This window comes from Aphelocoma coerulescens, chromosome 2 (assembly GCF_041296385.1).
Source record: "Aphelocoma coerulescens isolate FSJ_1873_10779 chromosome 2, UR_Acoe_1.0, whole genome shotgun sequence".
Classification (NCBI taxonomy): Eukaryota; Metazoa; Chordata; class Aves; order Passeriformes; family Corvidae; genus Aphelocoma; species Aphelocoma coerulescens.
Genome location: NC_091015.1, coordinates 90073017 through 90091531, shown reverse-complemented (window position 1 = coordinate 90091531; position 18515 = coordinate 90073017). Strand labels below are relative to the sequence as shown.

The following is an 18515-nucleotide window of genomic DNA, read 5'->3' as shown; positions in this document are numbered from 1 at the left end:
CAAACTCAAATATTCTTTGTTCTTCTGGATGCAGACAAAACCACTTCCCTGTCCAGCCAATTTGCTTATTTCTTGTCATAGCACTCCATACTCAGAGCTCTCAAGAGACTGTATTCATATCTAATGGTTTCACGTGCTGCTACTATTCTCTGTTCATGAAAAAAGGCCAAGGACATTAGTGAGTCATATTTTTTCCTCCATTTATTTCTACAGTTAAGCTCAGGTTATCCTTTATCACCAGCTGGACAAGTATTGATTTGACATTCTTCTCAGTGCTGGTCATATAGAGCCTGATGGTCTTCTCATTAAGCTAAACTTGCACTGGCATGCCTCCTTTGTCTGCCTTAGACTTCCAGCAGAAGGACAGAGGGAAAAGTTTCTAGTTTGCTATTCAGCAAGATATTAGTGATGAAATTATGGCCCCACAGTCACTTTGACTGGAGCATTTCAGCCCTTCCAATGCAGTGAAAAGCTTTCATGACCCAGGACTTCTGGGATGTGCTGATATTTCTGAAGCTAAAGATGTCAGGCTTTTCTCTTTCAGACAGCTTCCCTCTTGATCTAAACCTCTCTTTCTTAGCACTCATTTCCTCTTTCAATCTCTGGATGCACACAGAATACAGCACACCCCACATCTGCAGATTACTGCAAGCATAACCAAACCCCTGGAGCTCAAAGTCACAAGTATGTAACTTCACATGAGGTTTCCTTGACAAAGTCCCGAGGCAATGATTGTGCCTTCGTTAGCTATTTTCTCCTCAGTGATGCAACCACCCACAAAGTGGTAGGAGCTTGCAGCTGACAAAAATGGCATGCTGTGATTTGGAAAAGCTAGCCCACAATGACACTGGCCTTTTCTGGACAGCGACTCAAAGCTCACCAACAGGTCAAGCCTAGACTAAGAAAATGTCAAGCAGGATACCTGCTGTGATTTATCATGAATTTATTTAAAGACAGAAACACTGGTCTCTGCACTGTATTAACAGAAAAATCCCAAACTACTTATATATTAGATCCAGAAGGCACTGCTGATGAAAGCTCTTCCCAAGACTATTACAATGCTGGAGCATGTCCTAACCAGCAGACCGTTGACTGCATCTCAGAAAGCTCATATAAGAACAGGACTGTGAACGCTGAAAGGTCGTCATGCTTTCATGCTTTGAAATAAAACACTCTGAAGCAAAATGACTGCCCACAAGTATATAAAGAACAGTGGTGCAGTGATCAGGAGTGCTCCCAAGGTCACATTTTGGAAAGATAAAATCCATGTACAAAACCATTGATTCAAAAACAAAACAGCATTTGCACATGCAACATGTAACCAGAGATGGCTCAAACTATAAGCAACACCTCAGGTACATGTGCAGTTACAGCCCATCTCCTTATTTCCTTGACCTTACAGTCTTGGATGTAAGTCAGTAGTAAGCAACACAGTACTTTAGCACCACTCAGTGTATAATTCTCCTACAAAGGCAGTCTCCTGCTCACAACACACCTCATACATATGCATGAGCATGTGTGTCTTAAAGCAGCATGTGAAAAACATGTTTACCTGTGACAAAAAAAGCTTTCAGCGAATGACTGCCTTTGGTGCTTTAATAAGCTGAAAAATGTTGTGTGGTTTGGATTTTCTTCCTCTTTTAAAGTGAATGCTTAAGATTGCAAAATTGTTATGACCCAACATAACTACAGGGGAAGCTGACAGTGCTGTCGCACTAAATTTGGAGGCCTGCATTACCAGTTGTTATGTGCTGCTGAAGTGCAGAGAAAAATGACCAGAGATGTCAAGTCACCTGGCATTTTCACTTCCGTTGGGCAGAGTTGGTGGCTGGTGTGACCCCATCTTCTTAGATGGCCTCTTGGGCTGAGTAGGTTGCAAATAATTCTAATGTTCAAAGTCATATCCAAAATGACACAGTGGAGGAGGAAGGGGGATGGAATGATGGAATAAATTACCCAAGCCAGTAACAGGATGAGGGCAACATGGATGGGCTCCCTGGTAGCAATTAGGGAGAGGTGCTGCACTGCGGCCCCAGTCTGGGAACAAAGCCACAGAGATGTCTGTATAACTAATACACTCCAGCACCCATGGGACAACCAACCAAAGAACCCAAAGAACTGAACTGGGAAGACAGTAAGAAAGGGTAACTGAGAAAGGTCAAGAAAGGCTGCAGGGCTGTGGACATATAGCATATGGGACCACAGGACTGAAACCTCCCCTGTGCTTGCCAAGTCTTGTCTCCCGGCAGTTTATGCCTTTAAAAAACTCAGCAAGCCTCCAGCGAAAAAGCAGAGTTAATATCTCCCTTACTTCCACACTGAGGACATCTCAACACTCTGCTTCTCTCATACTGGAAAGGCTCCTGCATTTCAATATGCTTGTTTTGCTTGGATGTTTTCCCCTCAGCCCTGCCACGGAGACCCTAACACAGTGTATTGCTCACCTGGGTAGCAAAGGGCATGCTGCCTCCAGGGAATGCTTCTAAAAGGAACAAGACAAGGATTCACAGTCAATACTTCCACTAGCTAGGTAGCTCTGGTTTCTCTCCCTAGCAAGTGCTTTCTGTATGCTGAATCTGGGAGGCAGCATGTGAAAAACAGGGTGCTGTGAGAAAACTGTATTATGACCACCAATTATTAATAAAAGAAATTCCTCACCTCTTACTGGCAGGTTTTTTACACTTTACCTTAGTAAGAGCCTGTAACTACAATGCCCTTCTAGAATGCACTGAATGTCTTAGAGGAGGATGAGGTTCTCAAACTGGTTGTCTCCCTCACCAGAAAATGTGGTCTTCAGGTTTGACCCATCATGTACAGCACTTTACAGTGATCACCACCTAATGTTGTCTAAAGGTCAGCACTCTCTGTGCCACATGTAGAAGGAAGTAAAGTGTGAGAGGGAAAAACTTCTGCTTTTTAATTGGAAAATCATCTGGAAATCTTTTCAGTTTAAACTCTGTTTACCACCCCAATCTTTCTCACCGCTCCTGCCACATTCTTCTCCACAGCAGTGACCTAGGTAACCTCATTTCCTCTTTCCTCTCCTTCATGACCACAGCACAGTTCATACAACTGCAGATGGTTATCAAACTCCCTTTTCCATCCAAGCTATAAATGCTTCACTTCTATAATCTTTCCTCTTGCGTAACTGACATTTTTTCCCCTCTCAACAGAACCAAAAATGTGAAGTGTCGTCCCACCCTGTGATACTGCTAACAATTCATTTTCTTTTCAAATGGCCTAAAGGTTTTTTAATTGCTAAGATGCTGACAGAGGAAATGGCAATGATGGACTTGTTCAAGAATCTGTCTTCCATCTGCAGGACAGCAGATTTGAGATCAAAGGCTGCCAAGTTCTAGGAGCACATTGGTATGCTGTGGCAAGGAAAGCCTTTGCCTTGAGGAGAGAAGCTGCCAGAGGTGGATCAGAGGCTACCTCACCTTAGCTATCTATGGCTACAGGAATAGCAGCTACTGTATACTAACACAGAGGTTACAAAAATAAGGTATTGGTCACTGGTATGCAGCAGAAGGAAGGAGGTGTGAGTAGGAAGCAAACAGGAAAAAGAGCCAAATAAAATCGAGATATAAAACCTGCATTTTCAGGAAAGTAGATGTCAAACACCATCTTTTAAAAAACAATGGAAGAACACTGGGTGATGTGGTTGCACCCCTTATACCTACACAGGCTGCACATTGGACTTGATGAAGGAAAAAAATCAGTCCCAGCTGGCAGGCACTACCGCATTCTTCAGCCAGCACAGGCAAAACCCATGACAGCACATTAAAGTTCAGGTGCAGCCTGCATTTGACTTCATTCACTAATTCAAATACAAAACATAGGTAAGAAGGCCAGAAGACAGACCATCTCCCAGTCAAAAGCCTTTCAAATGTACTTGTCAGCAAACAGACTAGCACACACATGCTTTGGTTTGGTGAGATTTCAGCCCCACAGAACCCTGTACCTCAGGGAATGTTTACAAGGAGTTGGAAACAGGTAATGAAGAAATATAAAACCATGTAGGCTCTCCAGCTCCTATGCATGTGAATTTTCTCTGCACTCCACTGAAAATTTTCTGGGCTGTCAAAATTGAAAAGGGTTGGAAAAAACTGCCTTAACAATGCAGAAACACTATGTGAAGCAAAACACTTGAAAATAAGTAGTGCCTTGCAGTTTATTCACTTCCCACACTAAAAGCTGAACTCTTGCTGAACCACTACATCAGTAAAGCAAACTGGACTTGTTGGGCAACAGTGACCACCCTTTCTTCAACAGTAGCACTCCAGCCAAAACAGGAACAGTGAATTTTTTGCATCATCTTTGGTAAAATAATTAAAATGGTACTTGAGAGATTTCACACCCTTGTGCACTTATTTTTCAACAACCTGCTCCTTACTCTCCAGTATTTTTCCTTTGTCCTTTTTTAGAATGCTCTTGCAAAAGCTGTGGAAATCAACTGTGCCTTTGCAAATAACAATGCTCTACTTCAGCCCTCTTTGGAACAAAATGAATATTTACACCTGGAATTATTCTTAGTTAATGTTTCATGCAGGCTCTTTTATTCTACATTACATCAGGAGGGAACTCATCAAGAAAAAAACTGCACATGTAGAAAAACTTCATAGCAAGGTAGTGAAGTTCTGTGGAAAATCTGAAAGAGAGGTGATACTGTAGAGGAGACAGAAGATGGGAGAACTGCAGAGCTTTGCTCTTTCGGACACTGAAGTGCACTGGTCATTCACATCTCTTATGCTGGTTCTTTTTTAATTCTCTATCTAATAGTTATCTCAAGAGACAGTGGTGGTGTCTAAAACCATAGCTACAGCAATATCATGTCAGTAGAAAATCGAGCAAGCAGAAAGAAGTGCAATCTGATGATCTAATTGCATATTAACATTCCTGTTTCCCTCACCCCAAAATTCACAGGTTTCCAAGTACAAAGAGCATGAGGTATCAATAGCTGATTAAATTAGCTTGTTAAAATCTAAGATAGTTACAAATTTCATGTATTTTTCTAAGAAACACATTTTCTGATATGTCATTTAAGCAGGACGAGCTCAGCAGTAATATCTGCTATTTAAAAACATCACAGATTTCTCAAAGTAGCTGCAAAGCAAAGTCTGTTTGGAATTGCTCAGTTTTATGCATGGAATTTTCTGCATGAGCTGGCAGATATATTTAAATTTTCTATTTATACAGCAACTTACATCCATGTTTTACAAATATGAAGGAATATACTTTGTAACTGCCTTGTGAAACACATCACTATTTTAGAACTGATGAAACTCACACAAAGACAGAGAAATGTCTTTTCTAGGATCAAGATAGGAACTGCACTTTCAGAGCTGGAGCCTTGAGTGTATGCCTTCTTTGCATATAAAAAGACACTTATCTTCAGTCATAAGATTGGCCCTGTCATATAAGCCTTTGTATACAACCAAGTTCTTCAGGCAGCAGCAAAATGAGCAATGATTAAAAAGCAATCAGCTCAGACCAAAGCAAATGTAAAGAGAAATCAGCTTTCTTGGTTTTAGAAAAAGGCAGCCAAAAGAAATAAACAAGAAAAGCCCCGAAACAAATCAAATGGTCAGTTCACAACCTAAAGTTTTACTTCGGGGATTTCTCAACATGATACAGAATACAAGGGTTCAAAACCCTTTCAAATTTCAGTTTTGAACCCATGTTTTAAAATTAGGCTTGGAGTATTTTCAACTCCTGATTTCAATTCCTGATGCTGTCAGTCTTCCAGATTTTCACTGGCATAGGGAGGAGAAGCCTTATCTCTGAAATAAGCATGAGAAGTATTTGGTTACCCATAGAACCTTTTTCAGTGGATATCTAATGATATTATGTCTGGAGTTATCTCCAGAGAGGGCCCTCCAGCCTAGAGACTGGGAACTGGGACTGCTTGGCAAAGCTCTAAATGAGCCTTGTCTCCCACTGCATGAGTTAATCTTCTGGTAGAGAGAATTGTTTCCATCCCACAGACCTCAAAGTTTTATTCTCCAGCAACCTGGTGGGCAACAATTATCTGAATTTACAGTTTTGAGATTAATTAAAATACTTCATTAAAAAGTGGCTGCATGGAGTTGCTTTTCCCTCCCTCCTTCCAACCTGTCCTGAAAATAAGCTATCTCTACAGCTCTATAGATAGCAAACTCCTTCAGACATGCTGAATGGTTATCATCAAGTACAAAACCTGCCAGTTCTTAACAGTGAAGCATAAGAAAGTCCAGAGAGGTCCTTAGAGCCAAGCTGACACAGCCATGGGAGATGGGAGGCAGGGAACTGGATGGTTTTGTGAAGGAAGGAGAGAGCAAGATAAAAAAAGGGAAGGTTCTGACAAATGAAGCTAAACAAGTCCTAGCTCAAGATTATGTATTTTACACTATGGCAACATGGAGCACTGCAGGGAATGGACACCTCATTAGTAGGTTCATTCTCATAATTTCTAGTACCATGTGAAATCTCCAGTAGTGATAGCCCCAGTGCTCTTCATAACCTGTTTATTTTGTACCTTGCATGCTATAAAATGCAAATACATATTGGTTTAGCTGCCAGGAGTAAGTCTTTGTCAGCTTTAAGAACATTAGCGCTTTGTTGAGATTTGGCTTTTATCTGCAATGGTTTATGAGATCTTTGACTTCTTCCCAGATCTCAGCATGCACTGCTTGCTGTGAAATGCCAGCAAATGCTCTGTGCGAGTGGTGAATGCAGCGCCTGGGGTCTAACGCCCGCTGCACTAACACAGACAGATAAGCCTAATTAACCTCTAGGGTAGTCTCAAGAGTTGTCCACATGGTCTAGAGCCCATCTAGCACTGGTGTGAAAACCTCCAGTGCTTGACAGATGACCACTTAGGAGCTAGGGCTGGAGGGCTCAGGCTGGCATACATAGGGAAGTAAAGCTGCGCTGCTTACAGAAAAGTCTCTGGAGACAGTGCTGAAGTATAAACTCTGAAAATTACTACTTCTGGTGTATGTGGTTTGGTTTTCAATCCTTCATAGAGGGTCTCACTTGGATTTGCTCACGCTAAACAGGAAAGCTGGATGTATTTCAGTGGTCATTCCTAGCTATTTCCTTTTTTGGCTTGTCAGTTCTGCAAGAGAAACTACTTCAAAATAATGCCATGGAAAACAATAACAACAAAATAACTTCTGTTGATAGTTTACTCTGTACATGTTTCCTTCTTCAACATAATTTCATCTAAATTTAATTTAAAATGCTGTGTGGTTCACATTCATTTAAAATAAACAGGACATTTCCATCAGCATACCCTATTAGTAATGCGGTTGTGGTAATAACATACAGTCATGTTGTACACCAATTATAGGACCTTGTTAGCTTTCTTGTTTATATGGTACTAAAGTCCTACACCATTTAAACGAGTCCCTGACCTCTTACAACATCAATAACAGGAGTACTTTGCACTCATACAGCACCTTTCATCTCAGAGTGCTTCTGACACATGAATTTTCATTACATCTACATACAGGTAGGTGTCTAGGCACACTTCAAAGGCAGGGAAACTGTGCCACGGAAAGGTTACACAACTTGGCACAAATCCCTGGTGAACAGCTGGGAATGTGAACTCTCCCATTACTTGTTTTGAATGTCCAGACAATAATGCTTACCCCAAAACCGAGCTTCATAAGGCATTAATCAAAATGTTTAACCCCCTACTAAGTTTGCAAATGGCATGGGCAGACAATAAGCTCACTAATTCTTTTTGATACATTATTCATGACTTGTTCTCCTTTTCTGGCAACTTTCTTTTTTTAAGTAAAAAAAAAAAAAAAAAAACAAAAACAACCAGCCAAAAAACCAGCCAAAACCCCCCAATCAAATACAAGAAAAAAACAGCAGTTACTGCAAAATAATTTGGAATCTAAAACATCTAGCATTTCCTTTATGGCTCGCCTGCTGGATCTCAAACACTACAACGTGGGCAATGTATGGCAACTTCTCTGCAGGACCAGAGCACCTGAATGACCTCTGGAGAAGGAGGCAGCAGGGCTGCGCTTGCTCGGGTTTAGTTTCCAAGGGCCCACAAGCCACTGAACACCGTGTCTGCATACTTAAGTTATGCTGGCAAGTTAAACTGCCCGGCCAACAGCTACTGACAGCGACACAAACTAATGATCCAGGGGCTCGATACATGATAGCTACAAAGTTTAAACAAAATACCCCAAACAAAAAGCCCCTCCTGGCGTTCCCACTGATAATTAAGGGACTACTGCAGACAAGCCTTGAGAGTGAAATAACTGCTCTCTGCCTGGCCTTTGCCACCCCATGAGCATCCGAGGGAGTAACCAGCCACACTTGCAAACTGTATTTAGCGCTCCCTATGGTTGATTCTGTGCTTCTGAGAAAGAGAATTCATGCACACCTCAGCTTTCCCCCCTTGTAACAATGCTGATGCAAATGCATGCGTATGTTTCGAGCCAGGCCACCACAACATATGTGAGCAGCTCTGAAACTGTGTTAAAAGGAAAACTGATGTGGGTGGTGACGGATTTTTGAGCCCACAGGGTAGCGATGTTGTTATTTGCTGGTTGAGTTGTTTGAGGTTGCGTTGTTCTCCATCACATGGGAGGCATTTATTTATTTATTTATTTATTTCTAAGCAAGTACATCCAGCATTTTTCATGGGAGCCGGAATTTTTAATGCAAACTCTGCTCTCTGACGACTGAGCTTTAAATACAACAGCAATTATTATGAATCTCAGGGAGAGATGTTGAGAGTTGAATGTCATCGATGGCAGAATGAAAGGGCCATCTCTCTTCTGGTGGTGTTAAGCTCTTGGGATGAAAATGCTCTACTGTGTATATTTGTGTGTGCATGCGTATACCTAGAGAAAAAGAGATGTGTGCACATGAACACACACATTACTGACATACAGAGACACAGATTTGAATGGAGAAGGAACGTTTAACCAAAATATTTGGGACTATTTTGCTGAAGGCCATACTCTTAAGAAGAAAGCTATGTAGTATTTAATTTCATAAAAGCCATGCAGCACTGTAAATAAATTGGAAATGGGTCGCAGAAGGAAATCAAGAAAGTAGGTTAGAAATGGTTTATCTCTCTAATATTCTGGTCATTTACCTGGTCATGCATCAGGATTACCTTTTTTAGTAGAGGGAAAAAATCAGCTATTTGTCTAAGAGATCTTATGAGGTGAGGAAATGAGGTCAGCTCACTAAATTGGAGTAACATTGTAATATAGCCTTGTCCTAAGGCATCCTTGGATTAAAGTCCAGGGGTCAATAGGAGGCTCTTTACTGGTTATAGTGGTCCTGGAAGTGACTTCATGAGCAGAGCTTATTAGCTCTTAAGCACTGAGCCAGCATTTTTTACTTCCTGTAAACTAAACATGCTTGCCATACCAAGCATCTTATATGGGGCAACGGTGACAGCCTTAACCTATGGTCTACAAACATTCTTTAGCCTTACTGTAAATTTCCTTTAAAGTAGCAAGAACCTAGAGGCAGCTGCATACCAATGACCTGGTAATTTTCTAGCGATGTCTGCTATTGACTACAACTACTCAGTACCCTGAAAAGCCTCTCAAGGTAATAGGAAAAAAAAAAGGTATAATTCTCTTTGTTTCTCATTTTTCAATCTCAGATAGCTAACAGTATAAGGTTTTGCTAAGAAGGCTCTGCTTTGAATGCTCTACTTCCAAATATTCTCCCCACTTGAGGGAGCAATGTATGAACACCATACATCAAAAGGGTTTATGACTTACAGCATTTCTTACACATCTCTTCTTCCCTGGTCAGGCAAGGTCCATTCTCTCCCTAATTTTTTTAGTAATCTCTTACTTCTGACGTGTAGTTCTCCTATCTCTTTTAGAGTATTGTCCAGTGCAAGTAACACTACTTCATGCAAATATTACTTCCCTTATCATTCTTAAAAATCTTTCTTATCTGCAGGATACATTCACAGGAAGGGGTACCACAGCCTTTGCAGAGCTATCTATTGGCACACCCAGTCTTCTACGTTGCTTCTATTCAGCCCTGGCATTAAAATTATTACAATTTTGTAACGCAGAAAGGTGACTGGCTCAGCGAGTCAATGTACTTTCAGCCTCACAAGTCCAACAGTAATGTCCTACAAGTGCAAAAAGTAACTTCATGTATTACATGGAGGAAAATAAAATCACTGTCCTTTTGTCTGTAAGAAGAACCTTCAGACCTGGTGTAGCTTTGCTCCTGCTTCAGTTTCCTTAGTTTTTGTACCAGCCTTACCTAAATGGAAATATATTTCCAGTTTCTGCTCCTGAAAGAAGTTAGAGTTCTAGCAGGCTGGATTTCTCCCTTTTCAGTTAAATACCTCCCCAAGCTGTCATCTGAGACAAGGGATAACCCCAACTCTCCTGAAGGGCCAATCCTATTACTTGGCTATCAAACAAAACAAATTTTCTAAGATATTTTTGTCCCTGGCGCTGTCAAAGTTGCTTAAGTGTTTACATGTATACTCCACAGATTAACATCCCTCCTGTGTACCCAGACAGACAGAAGGCCCCTCACTTATAAAATTACTCACAAAATTTTGAAATCCTGGTTCAGAGCACACTGAAGCCAAGGGGATGGTTTTTTATAGGCTGACATTTATCTTGAATCGAGCTGACCTTGTATGAAGCAAATTGTATGAATGCACCTGTCATACTCCGTTTGCTGAGTGCACTGCCTTCAATTTAGCTTCTACTGTATGTTATTAACATGGCATAGTTATTAGCATTTAAATCACCTTTTCCTTTGTCATTTCTATATTTAGATTTCCCTTTCCCCCACCCCCCAGTATGTTTTAGAGAAGACTGACTTAGTAGGAAAGCATGTAATTGTTAGATAAGGATGGAATTGTATTTTTTAGTATCACTCTTTATTGAAAGGACTAGGAATCAAAATGCAATTGACACAGACATGACAAACATATGATTAATGTTAGCTATTTTTTCCCACTGTAATATTTTTCCTTTCACTTTCTTCTTTACTAATGCTTGAAAGTACCCACTAGTTTTCTGGTATCTTTGCTCAAGAAGCACGGGAGCAAGTGTCTATTCCTCTTAGCCAAACCGAGTGACTTAGGACAAGGATAAAGCTATTTGGGGTGCAATACCTAGTGTGGCTGCCCAGTTTAACACTTGTGAGCAAGTAGTAGTGTATACCATCCTACTAAAAATGTAACGACAGGTCCTATATAGTGCAGCCTAACACAAGACCGGGGCCTGGACTGTCATAAATACTGAAACGTGAGAACAGAGATTCCCCGACGCCCCAGTGCAGTGGCAAACGAGCACCCACCGGGGATAGCTCGGGCAGAGGAGTGAGTACGTCAAGCACTGAACATGTTCTCGGTGCAAACGCAGCAAGCGGGGATTGGGAGGACAAACTGGGATGGCTGCATGTCAGGGCGATAGGCTGACGGCGGGTTTGGATACACCAGGCTATCTTCTCGGTGTCCATGCCAGGGGACAGCCCTAGGTCACCAACACCGCTACAGAACTGCAGCAGCGCTGAGGCGCACAGAACACGGGCGGTGCAGGGGTGCAGCCGGAGGCTCACCTGCTCGGAGCCCCGCCGGGAAGTCGCCCCCTCCCCGCGGGGGCGCGGAGCGGCTCCCCGCGGGATGCCGCGCTCCTCCCGCGATGCCGCGGCGGGGGCTCCCGGCGGCGGGGCCGAACCGCTGCGGCAGCGGCAGCGCGGCGGGGCGGGGGGGCCGCGGCGCCCCTTGGGCAGCGGGCGGCGGCAGCCGGGTCGCCCGCCCCGCGCCCCGCTCCAGCCGCCGCCGAGCCGCGCTGCAGTGCGCTAGGGGCTGCTGCACCTGAGCGGCCGTGTCAGCGCGGGGATAAACCACAGCCAGCCCCCGGCCAATGCATTATGTAATTTCAGATTATATAATCCTGAAATGAGAGGGGAAAAAATCCCCAAAACAACCCAAACCCCGCCGTCCTTCCCCGGGCATCTCCTGGGGGTGCGGGGCAGCCCGTGCTCTCGGGCGGCCGCCGGGGCAGGCACGCCGGCACCGGCTGCCCGCTGTCCCCACCGGCGCAGGGGCCGCAGTCCCCGCCCGCCGCGATGAGCCGGGGCAGGACGGCGGGGCAGGGCTCGGCACGGTTCTCCTTCCCTTTCCTTCCCGGCGGAGGAGCCGACCGCGCCAGCCCGGAGCTGCGGGAGGGCGGGCGAGCGGGGGAGAGAGGGTCGCTCCCCGGAGAGGCGCTGCCTTACCTGCTCCCCGAAGTCGATGGCGATGTTGGTGATGCCGAGAGGGACCAGAAACCGGATCAGGGGCCAGTAGTTAGTGAGCGCTGGAAATTTCACCATAGTCCCAGTTGCGCGGTGACCCGCGGCGCATCTGCCGTGGCAGGAGACGGCGCGGCAGGACGGCGGGGGGGAAGGATGAAAGGGCACCGGAGGAGGGTGCGTGCGTGTCCCTGTGCGTGTGTGCGGGCGGGGAGGGGGTGGGGGGGAGATAAGGGCGAGGGAGAGGAGCAGCAGAGCCCCCTAAAAATAAAGAGCCGGGGAGCGGGCGGGGGGCCGGTCCGGTCCCTCCCTGCCCGGCGCGGCGCTGGCTGGGCGGCGGGGCGCGCTCTGCTGCCGCCTCAGCAGGAGACCCGAGAGATCAAGTCCATCCCCGCCGCCCTCCTCCCACACAACAATGATCCGCCGCCGCTGCCGCCGCCGCCGCCGCTGCCGGAAAAAAAAAGAGGAGGGACACCGCCGCCAGCCACTCGTGCGGGCAGCGCTGCCATCCTCGGGGCGCGGGGGCCAGGGGAAGGGCCGGGCCGGGCCCCCCCCCGCCTGACGCTCGCCGGCGGCGGGGCGACGGCCGCGGCGCCGCGCAGGAAAACACCGCCCTCCTCCTCCTTCTCCTCCTCCTCCTCCTCTTCTTCCTCCTCCTCCTCCCCGCTGCCGCGGGGACGGCGCAGGCCGCGGTGCGGCGCGGCCGCCGGCGGAGGTCCCCGCGCGGGGCGGTGCGGGGCCGGCGGCGGGGCCCGGCCGCGGGGCGCCGCTCCCGGTGCGCGGGCTGGCGGAGCACGTGGGTTTGACACACGCTCGCAGACGGGCGGCGGCGCTGGGGGAAAGAGCGGCACCGAGCGGCTCCTCCCGACGGCGGAGCGGCCGCGCTGCGCCCCTCGCCCGCGGCCGTGGCGGCGCCGGGCCGGGCCGGGCTCGGCACCTGTCCGCACCCCTTCGCCCCGCCGGGCCCCACGGGCGCTGTGGGCTTCCCCACATCTGCGCGCCCCTCGCCCTCCTCGTGCAGCCGGGGGCAAGGGAAGGCGTTCCCTGGCCGTGGGCTTCGGGCCTCGGGCAGGGCCACTCGTGGAGCTGCAGGAAAGGTGGGGGTCCTGAACGAGGCGTCGACCAATGTGTCTGACCCACAGCTGTTCTGGTCGAACACCTGAAATAAATAAATCTTGAACGTTTGGCAGTGCAACATCTTCAATCTTTCAAGATCTCTGCCTGAGCTCTGGGCAAAGGAATGCGCTTGTGGCCCAAGGGAGCTTGCAGGAGGGCCCTCGCTGGCTGGGGCACTGGCTGCCTTCTGAGCCGGGACCTTGGCAAACCACAAGATTTTGCCAGCCTAAGGGTGGGAGAAAGATGGGAAACCAACCCCCTTCCGAAAGACTTGCAGAAGTTTCTCAGCATTTTCAAAATTGCAGGGTGGTTTCAAGGTTTCTTTGTAATTGAGTTTCGCTGGGGCACTTAGGTTTATGGTGTTACCTTCACCTTGCCCCCTTCCAGGAGAACTGGCAAATATTTTGGGAAGGTGGGAACCCTGTGAGGTATCAGATACTTGTATCTGATTCTCAGAGGAGCAGTGGCCAGCAGAGAAGTGCTGCAAAGCCTCTTTCTCCCAAAGACAACTATACTAAAATGTTCCCATGACCAAGCACCACTCCACATATTTGGAGAGTCAACAGCAGAGGAGCTCTGAAAATCCCAGGTAGACGCGTGACAGGCTGTGGGGTGGGGCTGGAGTGAAGGAGCTCCTGGCTCCTGAGGTGTTTTGGCAAAGTCATCCCCAGTTGTGCTGGAGGTTTTTCCTTCCTGCAACTGGAGTTTGTCTCACCTAGCAATCCTTGAGCTGGAACAGCCGTCGTTGTGAGCACCGGGGAGCAAACTCAAATGCTTACAAGAGAGCAAACCTGCCTTCATCCTGTAGATCACTTACAATGCCACAGGCATGGTGTCCTGGAGCAAAGGAGAGAAAAACAGGAGAGGACCATAAACTGAGAAGAGGGAAGCAGAAGTTGTTTGTGCTTGCCTAAGAGTGTCTTTGGATTAAAAGCACCAAATCTTCATCATCCTAAGGGAGAGCTAATCATCTCCAGATGGACCAGTGGTTCATCCATCGGACAGCTTCAAACCATGTCCAGTGAGAGGGAACATTCAATCTCCAGCCAACCAGACTAAAGCTGGACTTGAGGCAGAAACTCTTAGAGATGCAGGGGCCTCACGCCAGCTGCCTTGTTTTACTTTTTTGCTTGCACTGAGCTGAATTCCCTGCCAATTTAGACATGGCTTTTATGTACACTTAGGTGTAAGTTGCAGGTCTTTTCTTTGAAGCAAGCCTTGTACCTTTTGAACTCAAGGCTGGATATATATTAAAGCATTAATTCAATATTACCTTCTTTCTTCCTGAGAATGTGTATGGTTTTAGATAACTGTATTGCCAGTAACTAATTTCTTTCTGTCAGGACTAGATTTTACTGGCACTGAGCTCATTCCTCCCTGCCATGGGTCTGAGAACAACTTGTACATGAAATTATGGAAGAATATTGTTTAAAACTCCATATTTTAAAATGCTGTCATTGTGAAGTGTTCCTCTTTTGTTTCATTTTAGAGAGATTCTTTATTTAAGGGAAAGAAACCTTTAGTGCTGTTTTTAGTCAGAGAAAAGTAAAAGGGAATCCCAAAAGCCACTTGTAAATACATGATTTTAACTTGCCATTTGAAAATTCCAGATGAGCTGATGTTTGAGAACTACCTCCTCTAATTCCTGGCAAAAACAAGCCACCCCAAAATTAAAGCTTCTTGAATCAAAACATTTGGACACCGTGTGCCTCACAGTGCAACCTATAAAGAATACATAGTGATTATTTGTCCCAAAATCATGTTCAGTCCTGGAAATACTGAGAAGCCCAAGTAGTTTAATGTAGTATAAGAGAAGTGTATCCATTTGGTTTTTTTTTCATGTGTTCATAAGGTAGTTGATACTTTTTAACTCCACCAGATAATGAATCGTGCCCCTCACATCTTTAATTAATTTCCATCTGATCGGTCACTTGAGGGCTCTGGTTAATTTCTTATCTTCTTACTGCTCAAAGCAGTACAGTTTTATTTTAAGAGTAGTTTTACATTTTACTTCCTCACATGTACTGGAATGTCCTGGACAAATGTTAGCCTAACTGGTGCTTTCTTGAGTTCCATGTATTAAAATCATTAAAATTATTTAATAAACTGTTAGGCAAGGTTTTATGTTTATGTCTCTGCTTCCCATTCATGTCTTCTTTTTCTGGGCTGACTGTAGTTTTTTTGTGCTTCTCCTTCAGCCCAGGTCATATTTGCTCCTTGAATTCATTACAGAAACAAAATCATGTTTGAAACCAAAGGACAAGGATGATTTCTCACATCTTGAAGTCAGTAGTTTGCTCAGCTGATGAGCTGAGGAAATAGGTCATTTTAGCTGTATTGGGCAAAAAGCAGTGATTAGTAATCATCTCCTTTCTAACATATTTTCTGTTACACTACATTTCTTACTCATATACCAAACACTGTCTGTTTGTTTAATGGAATAAAGAAGACACAGAAAGGACAGCAGGAAATAATTAGCCATAATCTCACTGCTTTTTGTAGAAAAATCATCTGGTCCGGGAGTATCTCAAACGGAGCCATCTCACTAGAGAAGTCCATGTGAATAGATTACAGTGCTGCAATGTGTTACAGTGTATGAATGATGAAAGGTGTCACAAAGCTCCCTTGTGCCTGGTAATGAAATGTGTTAGTAATTGCTGCTTAAGCAACAGGGCAAAGTCTGAAGGTGTCCCCAGTAGCAGACTGAATCAGGACAGTGCTCGTTACTTTTACTCACACAATCAGAAGTCCAACATGCAGATCAGCACGAGCTTTAATGTGTTAGAGTCCCAGTCCTGTCCTGAGCTTAAAGGAGGCCTCTTACCACAAATACATGATTGGAATCTTGAAAGGACCCTGCTGTGGTATTGCCTTGCTTCAGAATGATGCCTCTTTTTTCCGTGTTGGGGCTACTGCTAATTACCTGCTAGACAAAACAGGTCTTGGGTTTGTTTCTTCAATCACTATGCTTGGGCTTTCCATCTCTAGTTGGCTATTTAGTTGTCACCCCTGATTTTTGGAGCTACTGGGTCTCTTTCAAATCTTTTCTTCTATATAGGATTTTTTTTTTTTTTTAAATGATCTGGCAATTTAAAATCTTTCATTGTATAAGAAACTCAAACTAGCATATAACAAAATTTGTCAGCCAGACATCTCATAAGAGGACAGATGAGCTGGATTTCCTGGCCTAAAGAATGGCCAGTGATTCTGATCTCTGAATGGCCTAGGGCTTGGAGAGAGCAAATAATGATTGTTTTTTCCTATCTGTTATCAGATAAAGTGGAAGGACATCTCCACAGTCATATTCTACTTCTTTCTTGAGTTATTCCTCCCCCAGAAATTGCCTCTTGCAAATTTAAGTTGGAACTGAGTGTGATGCATGTTTCCAGCTCTTTACACCATAGTAGTTAAAACAATAAAATAGTCATTTAAAAATATTGTCAAACTATGGCTGAATGTTACTGAAGGAATATTCAGAATGTGGATCTTGTGCACAAAGTGGAAAATACTCTTTTCCATTTAGTGTTAATAAAATAATAATAATTTAGAGGAGTAAAACTTAAGAAATTCTTCTACACACTAATTTTTCTGGGGAAGCGACCAGACACGCAGTTGTAAGGAATCTTCAGGACCCAGCTGAAGATCCCCTTCTTTCCCTGGGCCTGAGTTCTGAAGAAAGCCTGTTTCTAGTAAAATATATGCTCAGCCTCTTTTCCTGCAAAGGACAGGACAAAGGAGAGCTAGATGCACAACACTTTCTCTTACCGGGGTAAATGAAGCTTGAATCACTACAATCACTGTGAATTGTGCAGAAGGCCTTTATCTCAAAGGGTTAGTAGAACTCTCCTTGTCTCACTCCTCATGCATCAGCCTTAGGATCAAGTTCTTGGGTTGTGTGCCTTGCCATGACTTCTAGGCTGTGGCAGTCCATGACTGGAAAGACTACAGAAATGCTGCAGGAAAAGTCTGAATATTTATGTAGCATTCTATTCTGTGAATTGGTAGAGTTGAAAGATAAGAAAACAGCCAAAGGAATTGGGTTTTCAGTCAGACAGGTGCCTTACTAATACAGTTCTGATTTAGCTGCATCTCTGTGTGAAGAATAAAAATGGTCTTTACAACCAAACTGTACCCCTTCTCTGAGACCAGTCTGCTCTGGGTGCAGCTGGTTTGTCAAGTTAGATGATAAGGATGGTGCCCCTGCAGGAAACCCGCATCTTTCTTTTTTGGCTGGCACAAGTGCCCTGGTGGCAGCTTCAGGCAAAGTTGTTTCCAGCTGATGAAGCAGATGAAGCTTCCTATTAATGCTTGATAGACCAAGATAAAAATAATGTTGGGTTTCAGTGGCACAAGGAGACCTGGGTTGCTCAGAAGTTCCTGACTTATTTTTCACATGAGACTCAAAGTTCTGTCTCTGGTCGCCTGCAGCAGGGGACTCATCCAGAACATGCTTTCTGCCACAGGGCACCCAGGAGTGTTGGCTCTGTATCCCCCATCTTCACAATGGTGTCTGTTGCATGGCTCACTCAGGCTCACAGCCTGGGGTAATCCCAGCTGTATGCATCACTTGTGGCACTGGCCTTAGTAATGTTCTTTGCTCTTTGGGCTTGTGTTCCGAGTCCAAAACTGTATCTTCTTCTGAGGCAACCTGGGGCACGTGACTCTGCAGCAGCTCCAAAACACGAGAGCTGGTGGGAGCAGCTGGGCTTGAGCTGCCGGTGGGGATACTCAGGGATGCCCAGCTGCAGCCCTGCTCACTAAGGTGATGATGCTGTGCCAGTTCTTTGCAGGTAATCCAAACAGCTCCTTCCTCAGTGTTGGAGTGGCATTAATGCTATTGTGGCATTGCTGAAGGCTGACTGGACCAGGTGCTGCCCGAGTTAAAGGTTTCTGTCTCTCAAGGGCTTGTAGTGTGGTATGTGGGATCCTGAGCGACCGGGATGCTTATAAACATTGTGTGCTACAGAGGGAATTGCATTGTCCTCACATCAGGCCTGAGGCTCCAGCATTGTTTCATGATCAAAGGGAGAGAAACTATCTCCTCATCAAACCAAACGTGTACAAATGTTGCATTTTCTCATCATGGAAGAAATTAAATCATTATACACAGGGTTCTTTGTGTGTTTTGTGCAGGTTTTTGCCTAATTTCT

At 45.1% G+C, this 18515-nt stretch overlaps 1 protein-coding gene across 1 annotated transcript in view; it reads right to left on the bottom strand.

The window, feature by feature from the left end:
- ANKH (ANKH inorganic pyrophosphate transport regulator) overlaps positions 1 to 12879 on the bottom strand; it is a 99288-nt gene extending 86409 nt beyond the window's left edge. The window contains exon 1 of the mRNA XM_069004005.1: positions 12235 to 12879. Within this exon, the coding sequence (XP_068860106.1) occupies positions 12235 to 12330 (96 nt within the window). The 5' untranslated portion in view covers positions 12331 to 12879. The remainder of the gene's footprint in view (positions 1 to 12234) is intronic.
- Positions 12880 to 18515: the final 5636 nt, after the last annotated feature.